Here is an 18,545-nt window from a genome sequence, read left to right as displayed (position 1 = left end):
ATAGGCAAAGCATTGAATGAGGTTCTGTGGGGAAAATACAAAGGTTATTCACAATATTCTTGAGAAAATAAATAAATATTAGTGAGAATAGTACAGGGCAGACTATGACAGTGGCTATAAAAAGTGCTCCTATAAAGAACATGAGACAGAGTCTAATAACTGCTAAGGAGAGAAGAAAAAGCTTTCAGGGCAAGGTGGGATTTCTTTGGGGCCTTGAAAGTTTAATTAATGGAAGGGAATTTTACAGTTTATGGGTTGGTCATAGGGAGGTATATTTGAGTAAGAAGTAGTGTATTACTAAGCATTAACATAAGAAAATTAAATTAACTATTACGTTCAGGATCTTAGTTTTAGTATGAATTTCAGATTTACAAAGAGATTTTAAAAATCTTGAAGGAAAAATACATTAGCAAAATAAACCAACTAAGACCAACAAGTTGAAAGATACAGTCATTTGTTAATTTTCCCTTCCTTACATTATTAGAAGAGGCAGAGGCCAGGTTGACTAAGAACACTTAATTTGAAATATAGTCAAATACCAATTTATTGAAAATGTTTAATTCTTGTAAAATAAATTTTATAAATTCAAGCTTAATTACAGGGCATAGCCTACTGAGATACAACATACACATTTAAGTTTAAGAGGCAAGAAGCAAATTAAAATCATCTAAAATAAGTACCAGGAAGGGAGAAGTCCAAATGAGGAACTTTATATAAAATCAAAATGTAATAAAAAAACGAATCCAAATTACTCTCTTTCCTCTCTATACCCACCCCAAATCTTACAAACAAACAAATCAGAAAACAATGTAGATTTCAGTTCAATCTTCCACAAATACATGGGTCAATAATCTCTCAGGAGTTTGACCTGAAGAATCATGATCTCAAGGACTGATGTCAATATTGCATGATTACAAGTATTAATAACAGTGTAATGGTAGGAATGTAGGCTTTGAGATCACTTCAAACCCAACCCAGTTCAAGCATTTACAAGCTGTAAAATCATGGGCAAGTGTCAGCAAAATGTGGTCGAGTCTATTTATCTGAGTGTTTGGCATATTCCTGCTACTCTAAAAAATAGTGATCATTATTACCAACAAGAGAGTCTATGAGGTAACAGGGGGAAAAACTGAGTGTGTCCATGGAAAGAGATAATAAACATCTGATTATAAGTGTTTACAGTCTTTATAGTGAACCTACATATTCTTAAGTTTTATTTGGAAACAAACTGAAAAGAGATGGAAAATAGTTACTAAATGAGGATCCCAAATCCTCATTATTCTTATCATTTAAAATTGAACATTTCTAATTTTCTTCAGAAACATAACTCAGATATCCTTAATGCAGCTGAAATCTTTTTTTAAAAGAACCCACCTTCCAATGCAGGAGACACAAGAGATGTGGGTTCGATCCCTGTGTTGGGAAGATTCACTGGAGGAGGAAATGGCAACCCACTCCAGTATTCTTGCCTAGAAAATTCCATGGACAAAGGAGCCTGACGGGCTACAGCCCATGGGATCACAAGAATCGGACATGACTGAGGGAGCACAAACGTGTTTTTCTTAAAATAATCTTATATACAGGCACTTACAAGAGGCCAATTATTGTAAGATTACATTTATATGAAACGTTCAGAATAGGCAAATTTATAGAGACAAAAAGTAGATTAGTGGTTGCCTAGGGCTGGGAATCAGGGGAAGCTAGAGGGAAATGAGTGAATGCTAATGGATACAGGGTTTCTTTATGGGGTGATTAAAAAATGTCCTAAAACTGACTGTGGTGATATTCAATACTTGTGCCCTTGCCTATATTTCAAACATTTCCTCTAAGAGAACATTCATTTGAACCAGCAAAAAAGCTTCATCTAGCACATCCTAACCACCAAAATATTTGAAGGAATTGTTTACTTAAAAAAAAAAATTTAGGAAGGAAAATGAGGACAATAAGGAAAGATTTTATAAAGCAGTTCAAACAGCTGGACTGCAGTTTTCAGTGACATTCAGTATAAACAGGCATCAATGACTATAACTTTATACTTTCCAGTAGAATCTACTGTAAATGTTTACTGAAGTAATTTAATTGTAGTCTTATTAAACTGAATAAAACAAAGGCTAAAACAGATAAGTGAGGTACAACATAGAGTCAAATAATTTTTCATATTCTATAATGAAGGTGAGAGGGCTTCCCAGGTAGCAGTGGTAATGAATCCGCCTGCCAATGTAGGAAATGCAGGTTTGATCCCTCAGTTGGGAAGATACCTTGGAATAGGAAATGGCAACCCACTTCAGTATTCTTGTGTGGAAATCTCCATGCACAGGGGAGTCTGGTACGTTACAGTCCATGGAGTTGCAAAGAGTCGCACACGACTGAGCACATAAGGTGAACCAAACAATAATTACTAAAAATATTATAGGAATTATAAAAGCATGAAAAATTACATAGGATTAGATAATAACAGAAAAGACTCAAATTAGCATCTCTGCTAAATAATCTTAATATCCATAATAGTGTAAACATTTTTCTAAAGCAGTATCAATAAAAAATATGAAATAAAGCTTACTTGGTTCTAGCTTCTTCAGATCTTCCAGTTTAAATTCTTCCTGGGACTGTGTGGACTGAATTTAAAATATGCAAATTACATATTTTTAATACAAAGACTTCATTGCACCCTATGTTTTTTATTATGGCTGACAAAATATTCAAAAAGTAGCCAAAGTAAAAGAATCCATTTCTTGCTTTCAAGGTCAAAAAAAATTTTTTTTAATTCCAAATTAGTTTTTGTTTTTTTGGAACATTCTGACTAAAAAAGTTGAAACCATATCTTTTATTTTTACAGTTTATATAACTTGAACTAATAGATCTTTCAATAGGAGTTTAATCCATGAATTCTTATTGTTAAATCCTTTTGAGACTATACTGCTTTTGACATGAATGCCTAACATTTTATCAATAGTTCATACTAATTCCTTTTCCTTATATTAAGAAGTTGAGAGGGGGGGAATCTATTTACCTGTAAAGCTGCACTTCGTAATTCCAAGCATGTTGCAATTTTGCCTATGGTTTTCTGCAGGAAAAAGAAAAAGTTATAAATACCAAATACATTACAACTGTTAGTTGCCAAAAATCGAGTTAATATTTTATTGATAAGTGATCTATGATTTTAAAAGTTAGGTTAAATTTTCTTTTTAGCATCTTGGAGACACTGGAGATGAGAAATAGGAGGCAAAAGGCTGGGACCATGCAGAGAAGATGAGCATATATTCACTCCTGGTCTAATGTGCCACAACCAATTTTAAATCATTTGCTTTGATGATAGCCTTCTATATGAGTTAAAGGGCAATGAAAAGGACTTCAAACATCTTCTCTCCAAGCTTTGCCTTCTCTTCTTCTCCATAAGGTCTGATATTCACTAAAAGACTTAAAATCAAAAATATCTGAAAGTTAGCACAGTGGTATAATTTAATTTTGACTCAAGTCCAATCTTAACTTGTTCAGTTAAATGTATCAGCAATGCCAAGTAAAATCAATACTTGTGATAAATGGTGGCAAACTTTATAGTCAGATCTGAGTTATCAAATAGATATAAATGACAGGACATAGTCCTTCCTTTAATAAGCCCATGTTTCTATTAAACATGTAAGACACATATAAAATCACTGTTAACATAAAACAGAGGAACTTGGTTTACAGGTGTCAGCAAAGTAAATGCTAATATGCCCTGAAGAAATAGGATAGGAATCAAAATTAGGAATCAAGCCCCAGTGACTGGGAGGATTTCTAAAACTAAAGAACTTGGGAAAAAGTCATAGTTCAGTTGTCTAAAGTCCTAAACTGAAAATAGGGAGATAGGTTTGAAATGTGAAATGTGTGTGCCTTGCAGGGGGAGGGGTTATTATGAAGGGGACCTTCTATGACTAGCTGAGGAATGAATCTGTTATTACTTTAGCAATAAATTACACAGATAGTTTTTGGACAGAAGAATGACTGTCAGATTTGCCCTTTAAGAAAACTGTTGTGATAACAGTGTCCCTAGGGTAAAGGAGAGAAGGGCAAAGACTAAAGGTTAGATCAAGTTATTTCAACTGTCCAGGTAATCAGTAGTCAGAAAAAGAACATGGATGACTAGGGTTGAATTGAAAAGGAGGAGACCCAAAAGACAAATACGCACAAGAGCAGGCAGCTAAATTATGACAAGAAAGACTGAAATCTTTCCAAAAAAACATACTTCTTAACTTTCTGTTAGAAATATACCCTGACCATAAAAGTGAAGTATATATGTACAATATTTGCAATGCCTTCACAATACGATATTCTGGGGAAAAGTGATGTTTTTCTACACATACTGATGACCTGCAAAAGTTCAGTCAATTAGATTTGATGGTTTCCTCTTATGCCAATTTTCTTTAGGAGATAAATGAGGAGCAAAGAGGAGTAACAAGTATTGTCCTGGTATCTGGCACTCAGGCTAGTGAGTCCTAGGTGATTATCATACAGGCATTATATAGCTGGGATAGCAATTCACAAAATAAAACACTAATTCTACAAATAACAAATGCTAGAAAGGGTATGGAGAAAAGGGAACCCTCTTACACTGCAAGTGGGAATGTAAATTGGTGCAGCCACTGTGGAAAACAGTACAGAAAACAATCCAGCAATCCCACCCCTGAGCACATATCTAGAGAAAACTATAATTTGAAAAGACACATGCACCTCAGTGTTCATAGCAGCACTATTTATAATAGCCAAGACATAAAGTAAGGTAAATAAATGTCCACTGACAGATGAATGGATAAAAAAGAATACACACACACACACACAGAGGAATACTGCTCAGCCATAAAAAAGAATGAAATGCCATTTGCAGCAACATGGATAGACCTAGAGATTGTCACACCAAGTGAAGTACGTCAGAAGAGAAAAGCGAATACTACATGATCTCACTCGCATTTGGGATCTAAAATACGACAGAAATGAACTTATTTATAAAACAGAAGCAGACTCACAGACAAAGAAAACAAACTTATGGTTACCAAAGGGGAAAGCGGAAGGGATAAATTAGGAGCGTGGATTAGCAGACACAAAGTACTATATATAACACAGATAAACAACAAAGCCCTACTGTATAGCACAAGGAACTGTATTCACTATCATACAATAAACCATAATGGAAACGAATACGAAAAAGAATATGTATATATATGTATAACTGAATCACTTAGCTGTGCACCAGAAGTTAACACAACACTGTAAATCAAGTATCCATCAATAAAAATTTTTCAAAAATAAATAAACTACTACTGAGCAAAAGATATGACTCTTAGTCAAGGAACTGGTAACAACATTTAACTATTTCCACAATCTTTAAAATTGCCTTTAATCTTAATGTGAGTTTAGAGAATGTCAAATTTTATTCTGAAATTTTATATTTAAATATTATATTTAACATAATTGCTGTAAAAGGATTCAAGATACAGATTTATTTACCCTCTGAAACAGCTTTTGTAGGGGAGCCAGCAACAATCTTTTCTATATAAAATCTAATATCCCTAAATCAGTGGTGTTCATATAAACCACTCAAATCTGACAAAACTAGTAAATTACTTTAATATAGTTAGTAATGGCTAAAACCTATTGAGCACTTGCTAAGTGACAGATTCTCCTAGGTGATTTGCCCACATTAATTCATTGAATCCTGACTATAACCCTATGCACTAGATACAACCATTTCACATCTATAAGATGTGAAAACCAAAGAGAGGTTAAGCAACTTGTCTTGGACATCAATGTCTTCAATACAGTAGCAATATATACAACAAAGCAATACACTTATTTTAATACCATTTGGTCACACTTATGTTCTTTTTAAAAAATGGTTTTGAAAAAGGGCTGTCTGTATTAAGGGACATGTATCAATGAGTAAGTCTTTAAAAACATTAGTTAACTCCTTGTCCTTCTTTACTATACAACCCATTTGATTTGATGTTTTTAACATTTCAGGTAAAACATATTCTAATTTAACAACTATAAGTCCACTAATAACCTATTTTAAATGTAAACATTTCTTCAAGTTAAGAAGAAGCAACAGTTTTTTTACAGTCTATTGAAACTATGGCAAAATACCAATAGGCATTATTCATAACTATTTTAAGGGACCACACCCAACATCAGTATTAAAAAAGAGTGAAACACTATCATTTTCAGCCACAGCAATGACTTTTAAAATGTAGCATTTATTGACGTCAAAATCAAGTGCTTGCTACTGTCAGTATTCCACCTTTCTTAGAAAGAAACGGTTCAGAAAAATTATTAAGCACAAAATATAAATCCTGATTAATACACATTAAGACTAAGCATTCAAGGTAAGTGAACTTAATTTTAGAAAGATTTAAATAATTAGCATTTCATTCAAATTAATTGCATATGTCTAACAAGGTATATAGGTGGAAAATGTTATCATTTTCAGAATACTGGCTGTCTTACTTTGTCATTAGCTAGGGGAATGGTTAACTCCAAAAGAGCTATTAAAGGAAAAAAGCAGTTAACAATTAAAGAACTATAGTAATTTTGCCAAAACATATTAAGGGAAAAAATAGTTTACAAAAATACAAAGAGTTAAGAAGTACAGTCTCAATCCAGACAATTTTTTAGATTTAGACAGCCCATCGTCTATCCTCTAGCTGGGGGGAGGCACAGAAGAAAGGAAGCGAGGGAGGAGGCAGTGGAAAGGGAGATCTATAAAATATAAAACAAGCATATAGTGCTGGAATTCTCATCACCACTACATCTGATTCAAAACAGGGAAAAACTTTCTAAGCATCATGAGACAGGATGTTCTATTCTGTCCAGAAACTTACATGAGAAAATCTACTACACCAAAGTAGGGAATTTAATGGAATGAAAGCTTTTGGCAGCTATTTTTTGGCAACTAAACCCAGTTGTTATAATGACAAAACTATTAAGAAATGAAATGAAAGCTAAGTCAACTGATCATGAGGGAGGATCAAATAAGAATTATAAACTTTATTTTCCACCAGAAATCTTTGAGATTATGAATAGAAAATCCATACGAAGATTTTCTACCACCAACTAATAAAGTTAAGACAGATCAGTAGTGTGGCTTTAGATATCTTCACATTTAAAATAAATACTGAGAAGTATACAAGTTACTCTCTAAAAAAATGATTCCTCTCATCTTAATAATACAAATAAATATCAATAATCTAAGATCTAACAAAGCATTTAATCATCAAATAGTTTTGAAATCTTATTGGGAGCAACAGTAAAAAGTTTCATAACGAAAGTACTTTAGAAATATGGTGGTTTTTAAAAAAATCTTCTTTTAAAGTTCCACAAATTGTTGAATGGTTGGCATAATTCTAAAAACCTGTCTCTGCTACAAATATATTTAAAATAGTAAAAGCACAAAGAATATAATTCAAAATAGAAAACACATAGAATAGTTTTGCATAGACTAATGTAAGGAACATTCTCCGTTTTTCTCTTTTAAGGAAACACAATTGAGTTTCTTCTCCTTTGGCTTACATGCCAGGTCTGGCATTCAAGTAATTTTGCAGACCTAACAGTTGGTTTCAAAATTTCCCATAACATGTTCTTTAGACCCAATGAAATGTTATAAAGAGACGAGGAGGGAGGCTTTCAAAAGCAAACAAATTTAAGAAATACTCCATTACCCAAACTCTTTAAAAATCCAACATACACATTAGCATGTTAAAAGCCCTGAAAAGTCACAAACTCTGTTGATATAACATGTATTAATTTTTCTGAGTCAATGTTCTCCAGATAATGTCTGGAAAATCTTTGTTTTCTAATCATTTATTAACTTGGAGTCTCTGACTTTTTCCTTCAGTTCAGTTAGTTCAGTCGCTCAGTCATGTCCAACTCTGAGACCTTATGGACTGCAGCACGCCAGGCTTCCCTGTTCATCACCAACTCCTGGAGCTTGCTCAAACTGAAGTCCATCAAGTTGGTGATGCCATCCAACCATCTCATCCTCTGTCGTCCTCTTCTCCTTCAATCTTCAATCTTTCCCAGCATCAGGGTCTATTCCAATGAGTCATTTCTTCACATCAGGTGGCCAAAGTATTGGAAGCTTCAGCATCAGTCCTTCCAATAAATATTCAGGATTGATTTCCTTTAGGATAGACTGGTTGGATCTCCTAGCAGTCCAAGGGACTCTCAGCAGTCTTCTCCAACACCACAGTTCTAAAGCATCAATTCTTCTGCACTCAGCTTTCTTTATAGTACAACTCTCACATCAATACATGACTATTGGAAAAACCACACCTTTGACCAAACAGACATTTGTCAGCAAAGTAATGTCTCTGCTTTTTAATATGCTGTCTAGGTTGGTCATAGCTTTTCTTCCAAGGAGCAAGTGTCTTCATTTCATGGCTGTAGTCACCATTTGCAGTGATTTGGGAGCCCAAGAAAAGAAAGTCTGTCACTGTTTCCATTGTTTCCCCATCTATTTCCCATGAAGTGATGGGACAGGATGCCATGATCTTCATTTTCTGAATGTTGAGTTTTAAGCCAACTTTTTCACTCTCCTCTTTCACTGTCATCAAGAGGCTCTTCAGTTCCTCTTTGCTTTCTGTCATAAGGGTGGTTGGTGTCATCCGCTTATCTGAGGTTATTGATATTTCTCCTGGCAATCTTGATTCTAGCTTGTGCTTCATCTAGTCCGGAATTTCACATGATGTACTCTGCATATAAGTTAAATAAGCAGAGTGAAAATATACAGCCTTGATGTACTCTTTTCCCAATTTGGAACCAGTCTGTTGTTCCATGTACAGTTCTAATGGTTGCTTCTTGACCTGCATACAAATTTCTCAGGAGGCAGGTCAGCTGCTCTGGTATTCCCATCTCTTTCAGAATGTTCCACAGTTTGTTGTGATCCACACAGTCACAACAAACTGTGGAACTTTTTCCTTAAGTGACATTAAATAAAGGCTCTATTTCAAAGTGACTTTTTTTGCCTACTGTGAATGTTTTATCTGTATTTTTAAGGAAAGTTAAAATTTTAAATGTAATGACTTGCCTTATATTCATAATGTAGTACAGAGTAATGGGGGGTGGGGGCGGGTCCTTCTCCCAAGCCCAAGGAATAGGCAGGCAGGCACAAGCTCTCTCTGGAGACACAAATGGCAGCCACATATGCCTCCTAGGCAGGTTTTTAAATATTAAATACCTCAGAAATCAGGTCTCTAGGAAAGGAGGAGGAGCAGACTACCTCAAAGGCAGAGGTCATGTGAAGATTTAGAGATGGTTTTCAAGATGATTTAGGGTTATCTTATCCTTCACTTCATACACAAGGAATTTAAGGCCCAGAGACAGAGCCAGGGTTCAAGACCAAATCTTCTCACTTCAGATCTCAGGCTCATTCCTCTAGGTCATGCTGCCTCCTGGGCCTTATGGAGGGGTGGATCTGTGTAAGCTGAAAAGAGAGCAGCTGGGCACCTACTATAAACAGCAATAAGCTAAACAAACAGCATTATCAAACACCCGGCTTCAGCCTTAGGAAGTTAAAGAAAATTAAGAAAAACCTGATTTTGTCTCATTAGACTAATCATCATCATATGCCAAAGCTCATTTCTTGATAACATTTTAAAAAACGAGTATGTTTTAGGTCAAATCACTTTATATTTGAGTTCATATTAGATCCTATACCTAAGCAGTAGATGTTAGAGATGAGGCATATAAGTAACTTGAGGGAAACAGGTGATTAAAACATGGCTGTCGAACTTTTTAATTTCCAAAGCTTTCATTTTGATTCCATATTCATAACATGCTTTGTTAGCTGTTAAAGTTACATATTCAAATAGCTGAGATTGTTTCAAAATGTAGATGTTTTAACCCTTAAATTCTGTGATGTCAGCTGATCACATCCTAGTCATTCCTAGACAGATATCACAAATCTTGGATGTGATAAAGCATATAGTCCTTTTCCCTTTCCTTTTGCAAACCAAATATTTCCTCTGAGCTAATTATTTTCCTGGGCTAAAATCCTAAACTTCCTAAATCTATCATCAGTCAGTTCAGTTGCTCAGTCGTGTCCGACTCTTTGCAACCCCATGGACTGCAGCACACCAGGCCTCCCTGTCTATCACCAACTCCCGGAGTTTACTCAAACTCATGTCCATTGAGTTGGTAATGCCATCTATCTATCAGCAATACTAGCAGTTATTAAGGAAAAAAGAAAACTACACTTTTAAATTTTAAAAGTGCTATTTCTTTTTAAAATACAAAATAAACATACATTAGATAACACAAACTCTAAATAGTTTTAAATGCAAACATACTACCTGTGTAAGAAATATGACTGACCCTAATCTTTGGGATATTTTTCTTTTCAAACTCTTATAAAGAAGAATCAAATAAGTACAAGCCTAAGAAGTGTTCAAAGAGTCATTCCCACTCCTTGTACAAAAAAAAGATAAAAGCAAATTAAGTTGCCATAGTTTTCACAATGTCTTTTCTTAATAAGAGGAAAACTGACATTAATTTTTTTCATTATCTATGAGATTAAAATCTGACTTAACATTGGACCTCTTGAGCTAGGAGAAAATATGGATTGTTTCCTCCCATTTCTTCTCATTCTGTTAAAGTAAAGCTTCTTAAAATATCCCATTTTTCATAGTCTTTAGCGGTACAGGGAATCACCTTGACCCATTAAAATTTTAATTCAAGGAGAAAGGATACTCAAAACATTTTGAAACTTTATGGATTTATTTTGTTGAAGGGCTCATGCCAAATTTTTGACTTGAACTAATTTTTTTTCAGTGGTGGCTTGTTTGATTTTTGTCTGTTTTGAGAGGAGGTGGAAAAAGAGTTAAGGGAGTTCAGAGTTAAGAGGTGAGATGCAATTACTCACAATCTCACTCCAGTCTCTGGTTCCCCCTCCTCCCAACCAAAGAATGGATGGTCTCCACTAAAGTTAAAGTCTAAATGGCTGAGAAAAGAAATTCATTAAGTGAGAAATTCACTGCATGGTAAATCATGTGGTATCTCTGATTACTTAATGATCAGCAAAGCATGATCACTATCATTCTTTGTACGTAAGTATAATGGCTTTCGTTGTTTGTTTTTGCTTAATGGACTCAAAAGACAGACCCTTTTTCACTTGGAATCTGATGTATCTAGAGATTATTTTATGGTACCTTTTGTTCTTCTGTGAATTCAGAATTATTGTGTTGAGCTTGGGCCTCTTTTTGTAGGTGTCTTGCTAATCTGTAAGAAGAAACAAACATTCTTTAGAAGTGAAGGACAGCAAAGTATTTCAATTACAAGGTAAAACAATTTAAATCTTAAAAAACAGTGAAGTACAATAACACTTTTCCTCTGTTTTCAAAGTATAAATCTACACTATCATTAGAATCTAACTTTGTGCAACAATTAAAGTAAGATACAATACTTTTCAAACCATTTCACTGGGATAAATTTCAGCTCGAAACCATAAAAACAGAATCATAGAGCTGGAAAGAATTTCAAATGACATCTAATTCAACTTTCTTCAGTACATATGATTTTCTTCTACAAAAAACCAATAGCAGTTGTCCAGATTCAGCTTAAGCATTTCCAGTGAACACCAATAATAGTACTGACCGGAGATATTTTATCAGTCTATCATTTATTTGCTGATAAGACTAGTTCAAATTACAGCTGTAACAAAGTGATGATACTCTATCAAACTATACTTTTGAACATATCTTTCAAGGCAAATAAAGAAAATTCCCTACTGATCAGACATGGAAATCATTATTTGCCCAGTTATCATCATACTTATAAACAGCAGCTAGTCTTGGATGAACTTTCAAGGACAGATCTGTGTTACAAGTCTAAGCTCAACAATAAAGATCCAGAGCTGTTTCTGAGACACAAAAAACTAAAGGAGTGATGCTTACAGCTAAACAATAAAAAGACAAATAACTAAATTTAAAAATGAGTAAAGGATTTGACTGACAGACATTTTCTCCAAAGAAGATATAAAAGTGGCCAATAAGCACATGAGTATCATTAGTCATTGCTGCTGCTACTGCTAAGTCACTTCAGTCGTGTCTGACTCTGTGCGACCCCATAGACGGCAGCCCACCAGGCTCCCCTGTCCCTGGGATTCTCCAGGCAAGAACACTGGAGTGGGTTGCCATTTCCTTCTCCAATGCATGAAAGTGAAAAGTGAAAGTGAAGTCGCTCAGTCATGTCTGACTCTTAGCGACCCCATGGACTGCAGCCCACCAGGCTCCTCCGTCCATGGGATTTTCCAGGCAAGAGTACTGGAGTGGGCTGCCATTGCCTTCTCCTCATTAGTCATTAGAGAAATATAAATCAAAACCACAATGAGATACCACTACACACCCACCAGGATGGGTATAACTTTTAAAAGAGGGGAGAAAACTTACAATGCATGTTGGCAAGGATGTGGAAACTAGAATCCTTACACTGAAGTAAGGAAAGTAAAATGGTACAGTCATTGTGGAAAACAATTTGGCAGGTCCTCAAAAAGTTAAAGAGTTACCATATAACCCACCAGTTTCAAAATCCTATGTATATTTCCAAGAGGACAGAAAACATGTTCACACACACACACAGTACATAAATGTTCACAGCAGCAGCATTTTGCATGATAGCCAAAAAGTGCAAATACCCCAGGTAAATAAAATGTGGTGCACACAAAGGAATATTATTTGACCATAAAGAATAAAATACTAATACGTGCTACAACATGGATGAACCTTAAAAACATTAAACTAAATGAAAGAAGTCAGATGTAAATGATCATGTATTACCTGATTCCATTTGCATGAAATATCCAGAATGGGTAAATCCATAGAGATATAAAGCAGTTTAGTGGTTGTCAGGGGCTTCGGAAAGGAGAGAACTGGCAGTGACCCATTTCAGGTAAAGGGTTTTTTATGAGGGTGATGGAAATGCTCTGGAATTAGATAGTGGTGATGCTGGCATAACATTATGAATAGACTAAAATCTACCAAACTGTACAACCTCACAGTGATAAATCTCATGTTATATGATATTTATTTTAATTTTTAAAATTTGTGGGGTAGCAGGGGGTGGGGGAACCAAAGAACCAAAAGGACTTTTTTGGTGAAACATTTTATAACTGGCTAAAGAATTTGAAACTACAATTCCCAAGCATACTATACTATCCCAAGTGGGGAACGGAGGCAGGGACACAAGAGGTGCATGTGCTGGATTTCCTACCAAGCCACAGCAAAAGAAATTCACCATGTTTCCAAAAAGTCTTAGATGGAAGTTCTATTCTATGTAATTGTATCTTTAAAGATCAGGCATCAAGTTCACTTGATGACCTCTATTCAGTCTATGAAAGGTCCACATTCTTCTAATCATAACCTAAGAAACTCCTACATGAAATCATATCATTTACCAGGATAGTTCTACTATGTTACTTAAAATGTTTCCATCCATTTGTTTCTTTTCCTCCCAAACTGGAAATCCCAGAATATTTTTCCTAAAATGTCATTCCTGGACCTACTCTTTGCAGATTTTAAGCAGGAGTAAGTATAATTAGAAATAGACAAAGCCATACCTGTCCCTTACAGTACTTCATTTACTTTCTAATTCTTGCTAGTCTACCATCTACGTATAGTTCTCTTTAGGAATCACAGTCTACACTTAACAATGTCAAACTGTACATCCCTGAATTCAGGGAAGCTATAGTGTGGCAGTTTCTTTATTTGACTAGCTCCATTTGCTTGGAGAATCCCATGGACAAAGGAGCCCGGTGGGCTGCACTCCACAGGGTCACCCAGAATCAGACACAACTGAAGCAACTTAGCACACACACACACCCACACAATACGCCAATAGTGACTGTTAACCTAAGCAGGTCACTGTCAGAAGAAAGACTACAGGAAATATTTGCAAATCATATATCCTATCTGATGATGGACTTACATCCAGAATATACCAAAAAACCCTTCTAACTCAATAGGGAAAAGACAACTCAACTGAAAGACAGGCAAAAAGTTTGAAGCCATTTTATAAACAAGATTTACAAGGAAAATAAGCATCAAAGAAAAGATGCTCAGGATCATTAGTTGTAACAGAAAGGCAAATTAAAACCAGTGAAATACACTATATACCCACTAGAATGGCTATAATCAGAGAGACACATGATAACAAATGCTGCCAAGGTGGACAAACAGGAACTCTCATATATTGGTGGTAGAAATGTAAAATGGTACACCCAGTTTGATCAACCATTTGGCAGCTGCCTTTTAAAAATCAGACATAAATTTACCATATGAGCCAGCAATATCACTCCGTGGCTATCTACCTAAGAAGAATGAAAATACATGTGCACACAAAGACTTGCATGTAAATGTTCACAGCAGTATTAAAAAACTAGAAAGAATTCAAATGTCCATCAATTAGTGAATGGATACACAAAATACGGTATCTCCATACAATGCAATGTTACTCATCAGTAACAAGGAACAAAAGACTGATACATGCAACAACATGGATGAAACTCAAACACAGGATGCTAAATGAAAGAAGCCACATACAGATTATATGATTCAATTTACATAAAATGTCCAGAAAAGATCATTTCATCTTTAGAGACAGAATGTAGATTAACAGTTGCCTGGGACTAGAGCGGGAATATGGAATGACTGCAAATGTGCAAAGAGATCTTTGTGGGGTGATGGAAATGCTGTAAAACTTGATTGTACTGATGGTTGTGCAACTTGGTAAATTTACTAAAAATTCATTGAATTGTAAAATGGTGAATTTCACTGTAGATAAATTAAACCTCAATAAAGTTATCTTTTTTTAACTTTTTTAAAAACCTAGGCAAGAAAGCCAAACCCATAAACGACTGCACCATTTTAAGACAAAATGAGACATAAATCTGTCCACTGAGGAAAAACCCACATGCTCTAGGAATGAAAGAGCAGGTAAAAGAGTTGACATTCTATTAGTAAAGGTGAGAAACCTACCAACTGTCCTTCTCTAGAGAATAACCTCATACAAGGGTGCCTACAGTTAATACAGGACTATTCTCAAGGGGAATTTTTAAATATACTTAACGAACATAAACAAGTAACCCACAGAGTCCCACAGCAATCTATGACAGTTCTTCTCAAACTATCTAGACTGAAGGACGAGCTCCCCCCCCCACACACTCTGTTCTAGTCTAATACTTTTATAAAATAAAATAAAAACTATCACAAAGATGTCAAACTTCAATAAAGTTCCTAAATCTTAAATCCCTATTTCTTTACTTATCTCACTGCATACCAATAACAGTTTGCAGACCAGCAAAGATCTGGGACCACACCTTGAGAGGTGCTGATATCAGACACAGTAAAGATGATTAATAAGTATTATCCAATCTTCAAACTCACCCATTCATTTAACAAATATTTACTGAGCATCCATGTGCTGGATCAATACCTTAAGACTGATTCTATGAAATAGGGAAAAGAGAGTCCATGCCACTCTACCTTAAGTTAGGGGGCAGGTACCCACCCCCAGGCTGCTAAAAGAGGTAACCTGATAGATAAGAGTTGTTTTTAATTGACCATGCATATTTGGGGGAGCAATTTTAGTTTTGACATAATTTGTTTAGATTTTCCAATAGTATCGTGGCATCAACTCCTTAAAGCTTCCACAGCATACTCCTGAATCAAACCATTCACTAGAATACAATAATTACATAACATCTAGATAAGAGAAGGAAATGGCAACCCACTCCAGTATTCTTGCCTGCAGAATTCCATGCACAGAGGAGCCTGGTGGAGTACAGTCCATGGGATCGCGAAGAGTTGGTCACGACTGAGCGACACACACACACACACACACACACACACACACACACACACAGCAGCCTACTACTACTCTGGACACTAAGCATACAGTAGAGAACAAAACAGACAATTCCCCCTATTTTCTGTCCTCAAAGAGCTTACATCCAAGTGGAGAGGGAGACAACAAACCAAATGAATACAAAAAGTATATTGTATTTTAAATGGCGGTAAATACTAAGGAAAAAACCAAGATTAGGGGGTTGGATTTGGAAAAGTGAGGTAAGTGGGAGTGGGAGTGGATAGCAGATTTAACCGAGCAATTTTATTTAATTAATTTCTATTGGAGTATATTTGCTTTACAATGTTAAGTTGGTTTATGCTATACAGCAAAGCGAATCAGCTGTATGTTTACACATATCCTCTCTTTTTTGGATTTCCTTCCCACTTAGGTCACTGCAGGGCATTGAGTAGAATTCCCTGTGCTCTACAGTAGGTTCTCATTAGTTGTCTATTTTATACACAGTATTAACAGTTTATACATGTCGATCTGTCTCCCAATTCAGTCCACCCACTCTCCTTTTAACCCGGCAGTTTTAAATAGGGTGGCCAGAGAGGGTCTCACAGGGAAGTCAATATTCGGACTTAAAGACCTGAAGGAGGTGATCCAACAACCCAAATAGACAACAGGGAGTGTTACAGGAAAAGGACAAATGGACTAAGGCAGAAGCAGGCTTCAGGAAACAGCAAGGAGAGTGGCAGAACTTTGTTTTAAAATCCTCCATTAGACTCAGTACTATGAGGGTGGAGATCAAATGTTATTCATGTCTATATGCTTAGCTCTCACTTGCTGAGTGATGGAACTGTTCAAGCTATGATATTCTTACCTCACAATAAGTACAAACATGCTTATTCCTTCCCTCAACATCAACATCCCATGAACACACTCCTGTATGTTGTAGGGTTGTAAAAACACTGCTGGTTTCCCCATCAGACGGGCCAGTTCTCCCAGATGCCTCCTCCTTCTCTCAGTATCTAGTTAGTGGCTAAATCCTGTCCATTCTTTCTCACATCATTTAGTGGCTCTCAAATCTTCTCTTTTTCAGCAGCTTTTCTCACAGATAATTCAAATGAAAAAGACATTTGGCCTTCAAATTTGTGAGTATATTAATTTTTAATTCAATTTCATTGTATATGTAGCCTATATGTTTACAAAGTTTAAGCCAATCATGACATATTTCTATTCAAATTTGACACTGGTGGTTTTTATAATAATTTGAGAATTACTCTGAATCATGACGTTCAAGGTTAGTAACTGAGGTTCAACAATAGATTCGTCTGTGCCTATTACTCCCTTACTGAGATGTTTTTAGAAATTCCAGCTAAACAGCTTGCATATTCAATTTTCCTTTGTAACTTCAATTGGACATGGTATTCTTCACTTTCCATTGTAAGGTCTACTGCTGAGTGCCAACAGCTGTGAGGTCCCACCATCACAAGTAAAACGCAGCTTTAGATTTCAGGCCCTGCAAGTTCAGTTAACATAGAATGAGGATGCCCAGTGCTCACTACCTGGCTACAGAATGGAAGGATACATTCTCTGGTAAAAAAGGAAGTCTTCTACTGTGTCCAATTCACTTATACAATGTATCAAAACATTTGTGTTTAACAAAATGTCTTAAACAGAGCAGACAGGATTTGAAATTAAAAAAACAAAAAACAAAAAAACCCAGACATCAGTGACTCCAGGTAATCCCATTAAACTGAGCTTCAGTTTCCCCACTTGTAAAATGAGAATAATAATATTCTTACTGAGCAGTTGCAAGAGTAAGTGAAATCAAGTGAAAGTGTGAAACAAAAGCCAGAAGTTATCATACATGGCAAAATGGCCCAAAGCATGGTGGTTTTCAGGGCTTTTGAAAAATGGCAGGCAATTCAAAGTCAGTAAGGTGAAATAGAAAACATCTATGCAGGATTTCTATGGCGGTCCAGTGGCTAAAACTTCTGCCTTCCAATACAGGTGGTGAGGGTTCAATCCCTGATTGGGGAGCTGGACGCCCCCCCCCCCCACAACATGCCTGGCAGCCAAGAAACCAAAACAAAAGCAATATTTTAACAAATAACGGTTCTCATTAAGAAAAAAACCTTTAAAAACATCTACGCATTTAAATTACCTTAATGGTCAGAAAAAAACAAGTAACCACTGTAGAAAAAGAATACAGGATTTAGATCTTTCAAGGACCAATCCTGTATTCTTTGCAAAAGACGTTTGAGAAGGAAAAAAAAAAATGTTTTACTAACACATGGGTTCAAACAATAACTTACTTTAAACCAAGAAGTAATTAATGTCAACAGTTTGCAAACAATAGCATTTTAGCAGGCAGTTCAGTAAAATGTGCAAGAAACCAAGCAAGGTTTTATATATACGCAAACCTAGCCTTATAATTTTAAAAAACATCCCTGAAGTTTTGGGAGGAAACCAGAAAAGGAAAGAAAACTGGACTTGGGGAGATCAAAGAACCTGGTGCTCACTTGTACCCGGCGGCTATACATTATACACAGGAAAAGGAGGAGGGACCCGAAGAGGGAGTGGTGGCTCCTGTGCGTGGTCTATTAATTCACATTTTGCTCTCTTCTGTTCACATCCTGCGCGGACTCCACCCAGAGCAACCGAGCGAGGGGCGGGTGGGACTCACCCAGCCTAGCAAATAACAGTCCTAGAAACCGAAACGGATTCGA

General features: G+C 35.9%; 1 protein-coding gene across 2 annotated transcripts in view; it reads right to left on the bottom strand.

Moving 5' to 3' along the window:
* The window catches only part of AIDA (axin interactor, dorsalization associated), a 47,844-nt gene that overhangs the window by 28,411 nt on the left and 888 nt on the right, over positions 1-18,545 (bottom strand). For both annotated transcript variants that reach the window (XM_086345250.1, XM_086345251.1), the window contains exons 2-4: positions 11,178-11,247; positions 3,011-3,064; positions 2,561-2,615 (exon numbers count right to left, since the gene is read on the bottom strand). In XM_086345250.1, the coding sequence (XP_086201376.1) occupies positions 2,561-2,615; positions 3,011-3,064; positions 11,178-11,247 (179 nt within the window). The remainder of the gene's footprint in view (positions 1-2,560; positions 2,616-3,010; positions 3,065-11,177; positions 11,248-18,545) is intronic.

The sequence above is a fragment of the Bos grunniens genome, chromosome 16 (genome assembly GCF_055505025.1).
Source record: "Bos grunniens cultivar Pamir isolate PY7600 chromosome 16, Bosgru_T2T1.0, whole genome shotgun sequence".
Classification (NCBI taxonomy): Eukaryota; Metazoa; Chordata; class Mammalia; order Artiodactyla; family Bovidae; genus Bos; species Bos grunniens.
Note: the sequence above shows the minus strand (reverse complement) of the source record. Positions and strands in the feature narration are given on the sequence as shown.